The 19,179-nt window shown below is 39.4% G+C and overlaps 1 protein-coding gene across 4 annotated transcripts in view; it reads right to left on the reverse strand.

Moving 5' to 3' along the window:
• PDGFD (platelet derived growth factor D) overlaps positions 1-19,179 on the reverse strand; it is a 136,208-nt gene that overhangs the window by 46,728 nt on the left and 70,301 nt on the right. The window contains exons 2-4 of one of the 4 annotated variants that reach the window (XM_030269982.4): positions 12,011-12,197; positions 7,849-8,029; positions 7,142-7,183 (exon numbers count right to left, since the gene is read on the reverse strand). In XM_030269982.4, coding sequence (XP_030125842.1) covers positions 7,142-7,183; positions 7,849-8,029; positions 12,011-12,197 — 410 coding nt within the window. Of the gene's footprint in view, positions 1-7,141; positions 7,184-7,848; positions 8,030-12,010; positions 12,216-19,179 lie in introns of all 4 variants that reach the window. The other 3 variants (XM_030269976.4, XM_030269996.4, XM_002199896.7) reach the window with 3 other exon arrangements.

The raw sequence follows: 19,179 nt of genomic DNA on the forward strand, positions 1-19,179 counted from the left end.
TCTCAAACTTATATTGGAAAAGTGGAAATTTTCTCTGGGTCACTAATTTTGTCAGGAATTCTTTAAACAGGTAAGTTCTGACTGCAGGAAATGCAGTTCTTCAAAATCTAAAGCTGTCCTAAACGAACAATGCCTCTAAGTCTTGTTAGAATCAATTATTTGAGACAGGATACTGGATTTGAAAATAACACATTTGTGTTTGTACAGTCCTTTGGAGGTGCAATGTGCTGCATTTCCTCATCCTTGGCCACCGCCATGAGTTTGGTGAATTCTCATCCAGTGAATAGCACATGACTGGGGTTAAGATGTAGCATTTTTCAGCAGGAATTGGTTATTAACAGGACTACTGCTATGTTAAGACAGATCAATTACAGCATCCTGCAAAGAAGCCACACTTTAACTGAGCTGTCAACAAATCAAGGACAGAGGAGAGCAAATGGCCAGTTCTCCCTCATGCTGTTCAAACAACAAAACTGCCAGGCACACATGCCTGCAGCTGAGAAAACACAGGCATTAAGGTCTATTTTCCTTTCTGATTAAAACAATTGTTTTATCAGTTGAAGTCTGACAGCTTCCGGGAGCTTCTGTGTGTTTATATGGTCCCACTGCTTCTGGTTGTGCTATCTTCCTTGCAAGAAGGTCTGTATTTCCCTGGCCACAACTCAATTCCGCATTCGTGTTGCCCGTCGACTCTTTTCACTTTTGAAATTCAAACCCAGTCTTCAAGTTCAGAGCCAGAGGTTTTGCTAAAAGAGGCTGATCCAGCAAAATGGTCTTACTTCTGTCTTGCTTTCTACCTGATCCATACCTGCCCTCCCTCCTTTCCTGGACACAGTCTTTCTTCAAGTCTACTTCCACCTTCCATTCATTTTCATATCTCCCATTCATTTTCCTCCTATCCTTCTGAACCATGCCACCATGACTCTTCTGGGTTATGCAAATCCTTCCTTCTCTTCAGTGCCTTGTTAAAATGTTTCCTTTATTGCCATTCACCCTCTTGAGTCCAAGCAAAACTGCATTCATGTGACTGTAATGAACAAGTAACATGTGGACACCTTCCTAGTAAAGAGGGAAGGCTCCCCCTTTCAGGGTGTGCTTGCCAAGTTTGATACTGTTAGTCACAGTCTCTCTGTCCTCCAGTTTTGTAAATTTTCCTTTCGTTTTCAAGCATATTTGCTTGTCTGGAGCTTCACCTACCTTTCCCACCATTTTGGTGTTTCTGCTGCATTCTCTCTCTATGTGGACTTGACTCTTCTACTATGTGTGTTTGCCTTACCAACAGAAACCTTTCTTTCTAAACTTGGACTGTATTTTACTGTCCTTCTTTGTCTTTGCTGCTGCCACTGTTTCATTGCAATTCCTAATCCCAAATCAGTCCTTCCCTCTAGTACTTGTAGCATCCTCTAATACCAAGCTTGTAGGTGATTCCTCTTCTCCCTGAAACCTCTGAATTTTGAATGGCTTTAAAAATTAAGACACAAAACAGAGAGACTCCCAACAAAGAATCACATAGCAGCTGGGACCAATTTTAGTGTCCGAGACAAGTAAACATTTAAGAGGCAGAAGACCTGCCAAGAGAAGGACCACATTAGAACCACTGCCTAGGGAGCACTGGGGGACAATGCAGTCTGGGACAACTGACTGTGAAGTTCTGGGTCATGCCAGGTTTGGATGCTCCAGCTGCAGCCCCCAGGCTGCTTGTGACCCATGTGCTGCATTCAGCTGGTGCATCTCAGACTTGAAAACCTGCAAGTTTTTCCACTCTGGAGAAAAAGAGGTTGGGTGGACAAGACTTCTGAGTTAGTCAGTAAAGGTTTAGGGGTTTGGAAGGTGTGACAGGATGCTGAAAGCAGTAAAAGCTCTTGATTTGATGCAAATGTCAGCATGAATCTTTTAATTAGAAACTTTGACTCTCCCTGGAGCAGCCACTGCTGCCTGTGAAACTGACCATCCAGACACGCCTTCTGAATCCAAGAATACCCTTTCCCTATTGCCAAGCTATGTGACTGCCACTTTTGCTTTTTTTTTGTATCCTTTGCTATCTTTGGTTCTGCTCTGAGTGCTGGGAGAACCAGAATTTGCCTGCCCACCACACTGCTTTGCTTTTCTACCATGTCACCTTCATTTCTTCATCAAACTTTGCTGAAGGACAGGTTAGGTCTTGTGAATTAAGCAGCAGCTTGAGGATTGCTGGAGTCTCAGGAACCCTTATTAAATGAAAAGCATTCCTCCTCCCCTTACAAAATTACTCTGATATACTCCATGTCTCAAGATGCACCAAGAAGTAATATCTCTTTTTAATCTCTCTTAATCATCTTATGTTGGTGTTTAAAAATTTTACATCTTCCAAAAAAAAAAAAACACCAAAAAAAGCGCCAAAAAAAAAAAAAATTGTGCATAGATAATCTCTTAAATTCTCTGCTTATGTGAACTTGGAGAAGTAATGTTAAAGATTTTGAGCAAGCCTTATCTAATTAGATCCTAGGACTTAATTACTTCTCTCCTGAAAGATGAGCCTCTGGGAGATAATTTTATGAGGATAGTATGCCTTGAGTAAAACACAGAAAACAGTTTTCTGTCAAAACTTAAGAAAATAGAAGTTTCATCATATAGATTGTTATGTGGTTTGCACATAGGTTGTATTTATAAAAAGTCTTTGCTGTCTAGCATAGACAGGCAACCAAAACTGAAATCTGAGAAAGTAGCAGAATTTATAAAAGGTCACAATTAAATTCTGCTTTCTTCATTGTGAAATCTATTTCATGTTTGATCACTTTATTAGCCAAGACATCCCACTCCACCCCATTCCCTGTCTTCTGTCAGCCCAGCAATTTACTGGGATTCCTTCTGTGGATTATCTAATAGCAGGGAAAGTATAGATGCACCAGTATCACTCCTGTTGTCACATGAGATATATTACGTGGAGTTCTAGGCAGAATATTTTGTCCTGGATACAGAAATCTGTCCATTCTGTGCAAGAAGTGACAAGCTAAACCAGAAGTATGGCAGCAGCCTCATGCACCTTCCAGACTGGCTTCAGCTTAGAATTAATCATTCCTTATGATCTTTATGGATCTGTATTCCCACCGGTAAGTCTTTTTATGATCGTGTTAACTCTTAAGGGCATTTATTTATTGACTTATTTAAAAAAACCCTTAAGCCTGCTGTTGCACTACTTGTGCAGACAAGTGTAGTAAAATACAGGGAACCAGTCACTTAATTCAGAGTGATAGCAGTGAGTATAAGTATCAGGATCAGTTTCTTATTTTTCCCATTTTCATTTTCTGATTGCTGTTCCAATTTTATTTGTTTTCTTCGGAACTTAATAGGCAAGTATTAAACAGTTTATGCCTAGAGATTTAGCAAACTTTGGTCAATATTCTTTGTACGGAAGTGATTGAATTTTATTGTGGTGTCTAACTCCTGTTTGTGACTAATGCTCTCTTTTCAATCATAGATGTGGCCACCTATATACAGGGTGTTCAGCAGAAAGCTATTCCACATATGGAATTTCACATATGGATCCAAACTCAAAGTTCCTCCCTCCTCCATTCCATTAATTTTTTATGGCTCCCTCATCCAAAAAAATTCATTTTTAAACAAGCCAAAACTACTTTGGATTTAACACACTGATACATATTTTGATACATAAGCTTATTGTGGGACAAATGCTCTTATGTTCTCCTGTTTAATAGCACATGTCAACAAATACATGTGTATGTATGTAGAAAACAGGTATATGTAACCTTACACCTCTATATAAATGCATGTTTACAGAAGTACATATACATATGTTCCTATTTTTTTTAGTAGCCCTTTAGTAGTAGACTAAATGATTTTAGTCAAAATTCCAAAATACAGATTTTACTTAGGATTAACCAAACAATTAGTACAGCAATATGAATTTATTGTTATAAATGTAAAACATTTATACATTAATGTATAATGTATAAATATATATAATATGTGCCTTTGTATATTATATATTATATATGTATATATTATATGTGGATATAATATGTGCCTGTATATAATACTTGCCTTTGACAATAAACTTGAAATAATGTTTCTAATTAGCAAGTGGAATCCAACATTTTCTAGCTGTCTCATTAAAATGAAATTAGATGCAGAGTTGGGAATTTTAATTGTAAACATTCACCTTTATTGCTGAAACATGTTCCTGAATGAGTTCCTAGACTATTTCACTAAATGTCCATGCAAATGAAGTTGTAAAACATGGGATCGAATCTTGTTAACATCCCTTTCCAGAACTATGACACTGAAAGAACTTCATAAGGAAAAAGGGGATTATATAAATTTATCGTCCTCTGCTTCATGGATTTCTACACTGTGTGTTGTGAATGATTATGTCCTTAGTGCAAAAAAAAGTAACAAAAAAAGCCTCAAAAAAGCCAACCCCCCACTCCCGCCAAACAAAAAAAAACAAACCAAAAAACCACCACCCTAGAATACCTCAGTTCCTTCTATACTACAACTTAATATTTCTAAGGCAACTCAAGAAAAGGATTAAAAAAACATTAAGAAATAATGGATTTAAGTGATAATGGTAGGGAGGAGTTTCAAGCAAATTTGCAATCACACGAGGCACATGCCTAATCACTGTCTAGGTCTTGCTCCAGAAAATTTTTGCTCTAGATCTGTGAACTTTAAAGAAAAAGGCAATTTTTAAAGATGTTCAAGGGAAACAATTCTCTATGTGGATACCCAGTCTAGGCCAACAAACTGCAAAGCTACAGCTCGGGTCTTTGAATGCGAAGCGGCGAGTGTAGAGACCAGCTTCCAGCTGTGCACACCTACCTCCTCCTGCAACCAGCACACAGGAGGAGGGACTTTTTCCACAGAGGTTAGGACACCTTTGACTCTTAGGCAACTTGAGGTCAGCAGTGGGAAGTGGGGTACACTCAGCTCACTAAAAAACTCCTGGAGTCAGGTCTACCCTGGAGCTCCCACTCCAGGGAGTACTACTGCTTTGTGAGGGAAGAGCAGAGCTGGGACAGGCAGCAGGTCAGCAGCATGCTGGACCTGTCCTGTGCCTTCAAGACCACCATCACTGCTCCCCTTCCAGCCTTCTGAGTCCCTCAGACCCGCAGAGGGGAGAGCAGAGGCAGAGGTGCCAAAACACAGAAGATGAGGGAAAAGGAGGAAGAAGGTGGTGGGAGACAGCCTTGGCAAGCAAAAGTTGCTAAATGCTGTAATTAGATGGTCAGACTTTATTCACAGATTTTTCTCCCCTGTCCTTTGTTCCTTATCTTATACTGTGACAGTTCCCACATATTCTTACAGTTTGCAACCTTATACTGTTAAAGACCATCCTTGTATCTTTTTGGTTTATTTTTCCAGAATCAGTCTGAATTCTAATCCCATCGAGCTCTTTCATCCTACATGGGGTGTTTCTATACCTTGTATAACCTTATATATAACCTTGTAACCTTTCTATACCTTGCAACCCTTGTTACCATTACTTTCTATAGCTTGTTTCACAAAGGCAAATGTGATACAAGTGATACAAGTCTAATTTATGTCTTCTCTAGAAAAAAGAATCCCCTTTTTTTTCTCTAAATGGTACTGAAATGTGTAGATAATAGAAAAACACAAATATACAAAGATAGTGAAGGATTTTTCCACTAAGCTCTCTGGTGCCTTATTTGTGCCTCATGTAGAGTGCTGACCTAAGTAAAAGCTTGATCTGCATCAAATATAGTGAACTTCACTGACTTCCTTGAAGATTTATTAATGAGAGGCCAAAGAGTCAGGCTGCAAAGCTTCTTGGCTGCATGAGTAACTGAGAAATTCACCCAGTCATTCTGGCATGATGCACAGAAGGTGGAGCTGATCAATAAATTCCAATTCACTTGCTTTATTTTCTCTGGAAAATTATCAGAGTCTTGTATACAAATAAACAACTACCATGCAGATCCAAACTCCAAATATAAGAAAAAGCAAGGGACTTAAGAAATTTGCACATAAGAAATTTGCACCATGTTCCAAGAAAGGCCCCAGATGCAGCCCTTTGTTGGAGAAGGTTATGAAGGGAAGGAAAAAAGGCAATGGTCCTTAATTTCATCTAATAGAAAACATACCATATGTTTTTGCTTGCTTCATTAATGCTCCCTGGTTTATCAACTAGAAACACACAGCGAGTTCAACCTTCAGGGGTCAGCAGTGCTCAGGATATCTACGAACTGCACTCTAGGTGACTGTGGGGACTATGGAACAAAGACTGACTATGCTCAGAATTAATCCTGCAGTTTTAGGTGGGATGGTTCGGAATCTGAAGACCAGCTAAATACAAATCACCCCCAGTCTCACTAATACCACCAATCACCTGCACAGGGCTCTTCTCTGAAATGAAGTAGTATTTCATTCAGAGGGTGCACTTAGAGATTATTCTTGTAAATAGATATGTTAGATTGCAAATTCTCTGTTTACTCATAGTTTTGAAATGAGATAAATACAATAGCCTTTTCTGAGCTTTCTAGTGTAGAGAGTCCTGTATCTTACGAGTGATAACATTCATTTCGGAAAGCCTAATACTATCAGACTATCTGTATATTCTCTGGAATAAAACTTGCTAAATGCAGCAGAGTTTCTGTGGCTGTGCTGAAAACACACAGACACACAGACACACAGAGACACACACAGAGACACACACACACACACACACACACACATATATATATATATATATGTGAAAGAATGTATAAAGAAAGGCTGCTGCTTCACTCTCATTTTTATGCCCAGTGGTCTTTCATAGACTGTTCTGCCTGGATTTGAGTTTTAGTAGATTATCTTCAAATTAGAGCTCAGGATGTACTTACAATTTAATATCTTACTCCACTAGAAGCCTAACAATTTCAATGCAAGGAAGCAAAATATAGTTTTGCTCTGCCTTGACAATGTGCTGTTTATGGACTCTTTTTAGCATATACAGACATACATGCATGCAAAGTCAAGAGGTGGAAGTGAAATGACTCAAACAATGAATCTTTGCTGTTACAACATTATTGCTATCCCAGTCTTTCTTATTCTTGTTAAAGTACAGTGGATTGAATAAAAAGGGAATAAGAAGTGTGATGGATAGGAAAATATAATTATGACAGTATAATAAATGATTGCTTACCATTTCCTGAGTGTTTGCAAAATCTGCCTCTTTCGGGCTACACTGCACCAAAAGCATTATAACATTAATCAGGCAATACAAAGGAATACATACTTGTATCAAAAGCTACTTAAGTGTACTGAGCATTCCTGCTCCCTAAAAGCAAAACCAAAATTAAAACAAACAAAAAAAAAGAGATTTTCATCTCACTGAAACAGTACATGATACACTACTAATGCTTCTGCATATAGAGAGGTTTGTTGATATCTGATTAAAAATAGTCTCAGCCTTAGCACACTTTCTTGCATGCAGACTTCTATTGAATACACGATAAACTACTCTTCATCTGAGAATCACAGCCATAACCCCTCAAGGTATTTTTATTTGACCTCAAATGAATATGAAAAAGGGGTTCACAGAGCAGCCATTTCTTTGCTATTTCTGCAGCATCTCTCAAGGCAGTGGCAGTGCAGCTTTGGTGTAGAAAGTGTTAGTGCTTCTGAAACATGTTATTAGAGTAAATCTTGAACTGAACTTGACTTTATTTTATATTTAATGACACCATGTCAAAATTACTTTGATCTGCATTAATGCAGTTGCTGGAATAAAATTACTTTCAGTCATTCAGTGTTTTGATCCAACATTTAGCTACAGCCTTCAGTCTTCAAGAACTGATGCTCTTTTACACTGCAAGCTGTCTCTTAGCCTATTACCCCTAGGAGACTTACCACAAGAGAGTAACATATCTTGAATCCTGGTTTAGCGACAAAGTAGTCATCGGATTTGAAAGTTATCTTTATGTGATTTGTCCTTGATGTTATTCTTGGAGGCACTTCCTTGTGTCCACACCACCGCCCTCGAATAACTGTGCTGGTCTCTGACACATCTTCCACTTCCACAAAGTCATACCTGAAAAAGAGTATGAAGAATCAGTTTCTGCTGATTCTGGTTACAGAAGGTGCTTGCAAATTGACAGGAGCACAGCTGGAGACACAAAGACAACTTTCCCCTGTTCTCCACTTTGAAACAGCAGACTAAGTATTACAAATGGTGGACAAGTTCGTGTGCCACTAAATATACCAGTTGCAAGCTACTGCTTTGAGTGCTCAAATGACTGATTTCTGTGCTCCTGGAACATGACAGTATTTGCTACCACGTTAAAATAGCAATAAGAGGCACTTGCATGTGCTCAGTATACAGTAAGCATACGCATTGCGTTTTATGTGGTGGGTAAATAATTTAGAGACCTGATAAAATATTATTTAAGGCAAGCTGCCCAACCTGAGCAGCTGCAATTACTTGTGCACTTTCTGGTGGTCACCCAACTCCTTGTAGCAGCAGCAGCCACAGGCGCCCACTGGCTCTGACAGAGGACTAGAGAGGGGCAGCCACTGTGCCAGGAGCAAAGGGAGATGCTGGAGGGACACAGGGCAGTTCATGCTATTGAAAGGTGCTTTTTAGGACCCTCCTTGTAGGTGGCACATTGCTCCTGGAACTGCTTTGGGAAGATTTATGTCTAGCTTTCAAGCAGGAAAGCATGCTGCCCATTGAGGAGTTCATGTGCATGCTGTCACCAGGGAAAATGCAACAGAACATCTTGTTCTGTGAAAAGTCATATCTTGGCCAGGCATTGTCCCACAGCAGTGGTCCCTGAGCCCAAACAGGGCTCTGCCAGAAGCAGAAGGCACTAAATCCCAGGGATGAAGGAACACAGTGGCAGCACTCACTGCTCCAGCCTGCGCATTTGCCTGCTTGGGTATAAATGAGCATATAAACAGATAAATAAATGAGTACAGTTATTGAGCTGGAGAATAAAGGGGGCAGAGAATAAAGTTCTGAAAAAAATTACTAAATCTGTGACAAAATGTCTCTCAATATCTTTGGAGCCAGAATTAGGCCCCACATATTGCTGCCAGCAAGGCAGAGGTGATGACAAGACGGACAGCTTTAGTGACATCCTCACAGTACAGTTAAGCTTTAAAACTCTGGAGGTCTTTACCAGCAATGTTTTGTATTATCAAAGCATCTGCTCCCTCCAAAGAAGGAGTTCAGGACTGTTAAATGATTCTTGCTAGCAATGCACTTCTTCCCACCCCCAAGGAGGAGGGCCAAGCACCCTCCTTCTTGCCCAGTTGTGGGAGCTGAATAGCTCTGTAAATAACAGACCTGCTTTTCTTTTTCTGCTGAGAGCCCATGAGAAAAAAACCACAAGTACTATGTGGTTTGAGAATATCAGCTCTGCTTCTTTTATACTCACTAATGCCAGATTGCACAGAACAGAAAACAACAGATCCACCACGACCACTTAAATCTTCCCAAACTCTGCTGAAATATTACTTTTTTGAAGTGCACCAAAATTTAGTTACAGGCAGAGGTATACTTGTCTCAATCTCTCTACACCATCCCAAGCTCCCACTCCCTGGTGGTGATGGATGTGGCCCCCAGCAGAGCTCCAAGGATCCACCCTGGCCCCCTGGGAAGCATGTAACTGTGAATGCCTATTGCAACACAAGGGGTTGTGGTGCTCACTAGGAGATAACCCTGTAAGCTTTGGTGAAAGCTGTCCTGACTGGCCTCCTCACTTCTGGAAGCCAGACTAAGCAGCAAAACCAGGGAAAATCCATGGACTTTCAAGGATTATATCTGCTTTCAACAGAAAAGGCTTTGCTGCAACGATCACAGAAGTAGGTGTATTCTCAGCTGCTTCTGTGCATCCAAGGAGCCTCAGAGGCTGGGTAATTTAATTGCTTTTCAGAATCATCTCTTATCAAGTGCCTGTGGAAATGCTAACAGCACTTCTTGAACATTCTGTAAGACCTTGAATATTTTCTCTCCTTCAGAAGCTCTGAAGAAATATGGCTCTGCTAAAATATACCTTTTATTTCCTCAGCCTAAATGAATTTCAATCAGTTCAGTCTTAATAGTATGCAAATTACAATAATTAGCATTAATGAAAAATTGAAAGAAAACACTAGGAAGTTTCTGGAGAAAAAAGCTTAAGGTCAAGAGCAAATACAAAAGCAAGGTAAGGTGCAGAGGTCCTGAATTACTTGTCCAGTATGCCCAGCCTTCAAGCATGTGCTTAGCTCTCGGCATTAATTTCAATTAAAACAGTCCTGGCTGTCTCTCTAAAGCAACACTGCAAGGGTTGTCAGGGACTGAAGCTGCAGTAACGATCTAGTTTTGAAAAATATATTGAGCATTAGCAAAACATCCAACTGCACACAGTACTTAACAGACTTGAAGCCATCACAATCTGTCTGACCAAAACATTCCTTGCTCTGGAAGTAATACTACCCAAATAAAGGTCTTCCAGAAACTCTAGGGAAAGTTTTATAGCAGAAAAGGATGTGATATTTCTCCAGCTTCTATAGACACTATGGATGATGGAAGGTCTTTACTTTTCTCTGCGTTCTAAATTAGCTGCTCTGGAAAAAGCAAGCAGACTGTCTTCCAAGATGCACTCCAAGCACATAATGCCAGTAACAGCTTGACTTTCCCTTACTGTACCACCACCTTTAATGGCTTTTGACAAAGAATACTTCATCTTTTTTTCCACAGTAAATTAGGCCTCTGTTTCAAAGTTGCAATGCTTAAGGTCAGCCACAGTTTATCCACTATGTAAATATTAACAGGCTGCTTCTGTGTGCATTAGGCTTTGAATCTGGGAAAGCATTTGGGGTATTGGGAGGTTACTGTTGTTCCTGACTCTGCTGCTGATCTTGGACCAACATCACCAGAGCAAACCTGCCAAGGAGCAGGAAAAGAGAGCCAATTTTAGGCTGCATTCTTTTATTGCTACATGGAAAACAAACCTGCAGGAATGGTTCCCTCTATTAGTAATACAGAAAATGTAACAACGAAAAATAAGGAAAAAAAATCCATCCTGCAAAATGCCTGCAGAGATGCCAAACCCTAAAAACACAAATTAATTGACAAAGATAAGATAAGAAGAGGCTGGGTGTGCAGAAACACTAACAACCAACTCCTGTGCATAGATAAGGTATAAGCAATAACATGATCAGGCAGAGTTGGAGGCTGAGATTTGAGCATTTCAAGTAACTAGCATCAATAGCAATCTGCCTTTTGGAGGGCATGGGAATCCTGAGCCTGTTTTCCACCACAGAAAAGAGAGCTGAATAAAAGAAATATAAACACATGGATTTATACTATTTTAGTGAATGCTGGCAAGATTCATCTCTGTACTCTACTAATGCAAAACACTTTATCCACCTAGGTGAATCAGCCTGATCATCTGAGCTTAAAGTCACTTTTGCTTAAAAGGGGAACCAAAGCAACTGGGATATAATAGGGTAGGCTTTAGTAGATTTATAGCTACATCAGCATGCATCAGTACACTGATATTTGTGGACCTATTTTTAAAAGTTTTTAAAGGAATTGTATCGGTGAAGAGTAAAAATAAAGATAAGCAAGTAATTTGAAGATAATTATAAATTTCAGTGCGTTTTTATCTGTCCCTCACACCCCAATATAAATGCTTACCTACTCACTCAACTTCCTAGAGCCTTCCACCTACTGAAAAAGATGTTTCTTGCCTGGCTGAAACACAATAGAGGCGATAGAGGACAAAATCCTATTAAAGTAGCACCTATGTTGTTAGACAGCTGGATTTGAGCACACAAGTACCTTGGGCTTAAAATATTATAGAAGGACTAAAACCTGACAAAATTGCTTTGGGTCCAGGACAGCTCAGTTTATTTATGAACGCAAAGACCAATTTCAGCTGGGAGGGCCCCTTAAAGGTCTGTCCTCCTTGCAAGGACATCCTAGACCTGGCCAGAGATGCTTTGGTTTCACTTTGCAGTCTCATGCCAGTGAGCTGAAAGGTGGACTTAAGAAGCCCTTTGCAAACTTTCACTTGGCACTCACCTGCAGATCTCATTTTCGGGTTCCTCCAGCCCAAACTGATTATCAAAAGCCAGTTGGATCCTGGTGCTCTCTGGGGAGTGGAGCCGCCACGTCAGCAGGAGGTTCCTGGGGTAGCTGCTGGGGAAGCGAGGACTGTGGATGCAGCCGTTCCCTGCCACGCTGATGGTCTCTTCTTTTCGGTACAAGTCTGTGAGGTGATTGCTCTCTGTTAGTAGTCACAACTTGTAGAAATTAGTATGTTGTTCCAGTTACAGGAAGGCAAAAAACACAACAGTTTATAACACAGCACAATTATTTACATTTCAAGTCTATAAAAACTTGGGTCTAGGAGCAGTTATTATTCAATAGGAAGTACAGTGTATTTTCTCTTAATTCAATCCCCTATTAAACAGTAAGAACAACAGAGCTCAAGTATATAGACTCTTTATTTTACAAGAAATGTATAATTATTTCTACATTCATATTGATTATATAAATTCATTCTCACCACTTTTGTTTTAAAACAGAATTAAACTTTAATAAGAGCTTGAGAACAATCAAGTAAAACAGACTGAAATAAAAAAATGTAAATAGTCCTGCTTCCCAAATTTTGTGCTCTGGGGAGCAATGCCCTCTAAACAAAAGAAGCAATGAAAGGCTGCAGGAAAGTGAGTATGGGTGAATTTAAATTTCTTTAATGTGCTTAAGTATTTGCTCCCAGAAACATGTATAAAGTCATGTTTTGATTTTATTTATATGGTTTGAACCATTTTCTGCCTATGGTCTGTTTACTCAAACAGCTACTCCATGCTTATACTGATGCAAATGAGGTCAGATCCTATCCCATCAACCATCTTACTCACTAACTTCAAGACAAATAGCCAAGTCTTTTCTTAATTAAAACTCCACAGCTTTTGCCTGAGCAAATACTCAATTGTTCCTAAAGTTTACTTATACTGATGTACAACCGCTGCTTTTGTAAATCCATGGCTCCAAGGATTACAGGAACTGTCAAGATCCAGATCTCTAAAAGTCAAAATGTCTTCTCAGTTGCACCACGCACTTGCACTGCCCAGCTGTTTCTGATACTGGAATTTGAGTCAGTTTGCATCAAAGAACTGCAAACAACCATTCTTCCATGAATTGACAACTTCAGTATGGGGAAATTTTGAGGATCAGAAAGCTCCAAGGCAACATTCAGATCACAGCAGGTCTCAGTTCCCAGTCATGACATGAACCTCTGAGCCTCCACCTGTGGGACAGCTACCTGTGTTCCTTCCCCACATGATGTGTGGGGATCTACATGAATTTGGACACTTGTTTTCATGTAAATACCCAAACTCTGGTGTCTTTGTCTTAAACTGAACATCACTCTGCTGAATGCCATCTCAACCTCCAGTTCCACTGCAAGTAATAGAAATAAAAAACTTGTTCCTTCTCCTGAATCTGGCTACTGAGGAAGAACAAATGGGGGTAAAATATCTCCACCAGGCCGCTCTGTGAATGCTGGAAATACAAAACCAAAGCAACCAGCCACAGCCATCTGTCACACACATAATCTAAGTCTTTACTTTTAAAATAAAATCTAATGTGTGAGTGAATTTTTCTAAGTTCTTTATATGAAATAAATATACTTGTTTTATTAATACTCATTGAAACCAGGAATCCAGACAAATGGTACAAACTTCTTGATTAGTACATCTATTTTTCAGGTTGCTTTTCACTGGTTCCTGGCTGTAAACACCACCCTGCATACAGCTATAAGCAAAGCATGGTTTTCTAACCATTCATACTATTCTTCAGACAGCACAGTAATTCTAGCTTCTAAACACTCTGAAACTCAGAAGAAAAAAGTCTGTGTTTCTCATAAAACTATCTCTATGGATCTAATTGTGACATCTTTGTAAGATGCTTTCACACTCCGAGCCACCCTTTCTAAGCAAACACAGCCCTAGCTCACAAAGTGCAGAACTAGCCAGTTTTGTTTTGTTCTGTTTTAACAAAAAAATTTGCATTGAAAAAGTGCCAATTTGGTGAAACTAAAGACCTCCCACCTATTAGTTTTGTTGTGATTTTCATCAGGGACATCTATGCTGAATTCTGTTTTGTATTTGCTTTTATTCAAAAAAAAAAAAAAAAAAAAAAAAAAAAAAAAGGCAGCGGCGGGGGGGAAGACATCTGTGCCGTTTTGGTTTTTTTTTTTCCCTGATCTGGAATGAAACAAAATGTCCAGCCAACACTACTGAGTTCTTACTGAAATCCTGAGGACCTTTGAACTCTGAAAATACCCAGTACACTAAGAGGACACTGTTTCACAGGACTTCATCCAAAACGTCCAAGAAAAGGAATAAAAATAGAAGATATTTGATGATAACAAATTCTAGTAAAAAAAAAAAACATTCCCTAAGCCAGAACAAAAGTTACTGTGTGAAACATGGCAAAACTCATTGGGTGCCTGAGAGTGCATTACTCTTCTTTCTTGAACAGCAAACTATTGCCATTTTCCCTCTGTCACCATGCATTTCACTATGTGGCTCAATCTGGTTCATGATTCTGAGGGAAAGGTTCTCTTTTCCCAGGCAGACCTAGCACAGGTTTTATCCTCACATTGTCAGCTGCTGAAATTAGAGTTCTGGGGACAGTAACTCTTAAATGCACTCATACATACACCCCAAAGAAAACATCTGTGCACACAGCACACCAACCGAGAATGAACACACCATGCTCTCTTGTACATTACAAAGAGGGTCTGTCACAACTTTTCAATTAAGTCAAACTCTGAATCGCACAGACTACAGTGCTCTGCCTGTAAGGCAGTCACACCTGACCAAGACTAGTGCTGAAATGTTATGGCTAGCACAGCTCTGCAGCATCCAAGTTGCACAGATTGCACTTGAAGCAATAAAGCTGCACGTGTTATGAAGCTTAAAAATCAAAGCACAGTGACTTGTTATTTCCAGCATGGTAAATATGGCAATTATAAAGGTATTATAGAGGAAAGGCTGGAGAGAAGTATGGGGATAAAATTCTCACTATAGTAAAATAAGGGATGTTCAAATATTCCACTCTGAGGAAAAGTCCTTTCCACAAAGGAATAAAGTATGTTTGATGAGAATGGCCATAAATACCGTTTCTATAGCTCACATGGGATGAAATTTAAAGCTATTCAGAGCCTTCAACTGATGCTGGAGCAGACTCTTCAGGATCTCTGAAACAGCCTGATTCCCTCTCACCCTCCTCACCATGCAATAAATTACAACCTGAAGTGGTGTAGCCAGCACTGTAGTCAAACACATCAGAATTTCCTAAAGTGATTTTCACTGGGATTTCACAGATAGAATACAGTCAACACAGAGTTTCTCCCAGGAGGTTGGCTCCTCATGAATCAAGCATCTGGGAAACAGCTTGAGGAGATGTGAGCAACTCTTGCACCTTTTGTATCAACAAAGCTATGAGACTAAAGTAAGACCTTTCCAAGGAGACAAGCATTGTCCTCATCAGATACATTGGGGAAACTCATGGAATGCACATTCACCAAGGGGAAAGCCAGAATAAAAAACACTTAATAAAATATATAGGCAAAGGAAAAGACAGCGTGTCTTTCAAGGAACTGAACTGTCTCATGTTGCACCACAACACAACACAATGCAGCACTACACAGTGTCCTGGATGTCACATTCTAACTATATTCCATAATGCTTTATGGGAGTAAATAAAACATGACAGTGCATAATGCACTGCCTGTCACATTTACTAAAAAGCATATAAAATCATTTCACAATGAATAAAAGCAGGTGCTAAGTCATAAGGCAAAAAGGCCATTTAGGGTATAAACAGAAGGAGGATATTCTAGATGGCAGAAGCCACAAACATATCCTTGCACTGGAGGAGAAAAACTATATCATAAGGAAGATGAGGGGGAAGGAATCAGGAAGACATCCTTTTTGGTGAGGCAATTCCCTGTAGAGAGTCTGAGCTGATTGTGGAGCAGCTTGCTCTATATTTTATTTATCTGAACTAATGTCTCCTTTTTTTCCCCTCTAAATTCTTTCACAACCACTAATTTTAAACATAATAGCATACATGATAGTCCAGCTGTTCAAATTAGAGGAGCTCCCATTTAAATGCTCAAGGCAACCGCATTTTCCAAAGTGCTTGCCTTCCTCCCCCTGCAAGGAGTGCAGCTGGGTGTCAAGAGTGGGAACTAGGATGTACAGTTCAATATTCAGGAAAAGGTGCTTGTCTCAAGACAGTCCCCACCACGGGTGCCCAGTGCATCCAATGTTTTCCCCTTTCCCAGTGAAGCCATGTTGCAGGGGCAGGAAGAATCAGAAAGGCAACTTCCATCCTGTGTTTTCTCTGGATGCCTGCACTTTTTTGTGAGCTTTAGCAACATATCAACACTTTCCTCTTAAAGCTACTCCTCCTAGTCATGACAGGCCTATTTACTAAAGACAGAAGTCTGCTTGTATCATCATCAATCAACAGACAATGAATTCCTTCACTAAAATAACAGTAATAATAACTTTTAAAATCCCAACCAACCAAAAAGGCAATTTCTAACTGATAATAGCTAATCTGACATCTGTTCTGTGATATATCCATCAAGGAGAGTCTTTAAGTGTCTATTTCTTTAGAAAGAACAATTAAGAAAATGACCTTGTCTAAGGACCTAGACAACAATATGGAATACTTAGCTCCACCCTTCCAAGGCTTCTGGAATTTCAACACTTCTAGCGCCTCCTAAGGTGTTGCCTTGTGTGTAAATTTGCTTCTGTCTTTCCTCCCCTTGGGGAAGTTGGCCAACTAACTTTGATACAGCAGTAAAGGCTGAAAAAATGCCACAATCTGAATGTATTATGACAAGAAATACACCCTCTGAAATGCTATCGAGCATAACCTCATGAGCTCATCCTCTGGTACAGCTGAGGACAGAGTTTCTGAGAAACATGGTGAAGTTCATTTTATTACTTATGAATGTATTTGTTATTTCAGGAGAGGACCTTGGGATTTTGTATGCGGGAGTTTCCAGATATAACTCTCCTCCCCCATTGCTGTTGTCTTAAAAAAAAAAAAAAAAAATTCAGCAGTCAGTGGTTTGCCACCAGTTTTTAAACAAATGAGATAACCTTCAGGGAGAATAATAGTTCTTCAGATCCTCCAGTTGAAAATTAGCCTAATCTAAATAGCTGAATCCAGAGAAAGCAAAGAACAGTAAAACACTTTTGAATCCAGACCACAAATCAGTTCATCTCAGGGACAGGCATGCCAAATGAGTATTTATGGTAGCCTGTTCATGCAGTCACTGGCTTTTTTTTTTACTCCCCACCCTCCTGCAATAAGCAGAAACTTTGTTATCCATAAGGTTCTGTGTAAATCAGATGAAAAGATGATAGAGTTCATTGTAAAAATAGTGTATGCCATAGATGGTCACAGCTTGTTGGGAAGATGTAAAACTGTAAGATCATTTTCCTTGTTAAAAATAGAGGGTTTTTTTTTATTTGCTTTTTTATTTTTTGTGGGTTTGTTTGTTTAAATAGATATAAACAATAAAATGAATCCTAGACAGTGAACACAACATCACACTTCTGCTTTCTAATGCAGAATATAATCCTATATTCTGTACCAGTCCTAGACATCTCTCTCCTTTTAATGACAGAGGTCCAACTCACCTAAGTCAGCTCTGCTCCCATCACTATTCACCAGCAGTTCTCCAAGAAGGCAAAGCAAAGAAGTAAAAGGATTGGGATGGTCAGTGATAAAACAGGTATAGCACACTCCAAGCCAGGCTAAAAGATCCAAATTGTCCCTTAAAGAGGCAAACTGAGAAAGAGCCAATTTGGTATATGTAGGAGTATATTAAAGCAGTGGATCCATCCAAAACATCACTTCAAGTTGCTTTCAGCTTTATACAACTTCAATAACCCCCTTTATTTCAAGGACACAACAAACTTATAGTTACGCTCATACTTAAGGAGTTTGCTGGATCAATACTCAAAAAAAGAGAACAGCATTTTAACACTACCTAACGTGTTACATACCACCAAGCAAATGAAAAATTAAAGAGTGAACCTAAATCCCACGGGAGTTTGGTTGGTTTGCCACTGGACTTCAAAGAAGAAGCTCCAGGTACCTGTTCCTTCTCTTATCAACAGGCCTCTTCTTTTTATCAGGAGCATGAAAGATACTCCAAGCAACATCACAGTTCAAATCTAAAGTATGATCTGTTTCTGTCACAGAAGGAATATCAAAAGATGCTCTGTGCATGTTCAGCTAAATTCAGATCTTGCCATGTAATCAGCTCACTCCAAGTCCCTGAGCTGTGTGCAGATCTTTGCTAGAAGAATGTATCCACAGAGGATTTACAAAAGAAACAAAACTGAGCTTTAGTTGAAAGAAACAAAATTAGACAGTGCACAACACCAGTACAGAAGGTTTAAAAGAATGAGACACTCCAAACATCTAAAATTCAGTTCAGAGCCATCATCCATTTGGTAACAGAAGGGTTAGCAGTCTGCCTGTGGTTCTGTGCAGAGCAACCCCACTAGTCTTGGTGGCACACAATCTGTGGTTGAACATGACCTCAGCAAAGACCACTTATGAGACTAGTAAATCAGCCTTTGATAAGGAAGTCCAGGCACATAATTCAATGAGACAGCCTGTCTCTATGCTTCTCACTATAATAAGCATAGTTTTATTTGCATTTAATAATACTATTTTCCCTGTGAAATGGTCACCATCATAACTGCATTTTGCATACAGAACTTAAAAAAAAAGTCCTGAAATGAAGAACAGGCGGGACTGCATTTTTGTGGGGTAAAGGCTCCTCTTCTGTCCGCTTCAGTGGGAGCCTTCCACAGATGAATACTGAGAAAACAATTCCTTAATTGTGTTTACAAAGATACCAAACTCAGAGCAGTTTGCTTTTAGCAGTGACTTGTATTACTTGCTTTTATTTGACTTCTTGATAGAGATTTTCTTCTACACAAAATAACATCCTGAATGTCTTATAGTAAAGAAAAACTGTCTTTAGAAAAGTAACATATGTTAGGCTAACATATAAAACACTTTGCTAACTGCTAGTTCTTTCCTGATGTAGTATTGCAATGCACCTCTGCTGGACTCTTAAACCAACAGCCAACTGAATGTTGTATATTTATGTATTTTTTTCCTTGGGATTTCATAATTAA

This window comes from Taeniopygia guttata, chromosome 1 (genome assembly GCF_048771995.1).
Source record: "Taeniopygia guttata chromosome 1, bTaeGut7.mat, whole genome shotgun sequence".
NCBI classification, from domain to species: Eukaryota; Metazoa; Chordata; class Aves; order Passeriformes; family Estrildidae; genus Taeniopygia; species Taeniopygia guttata.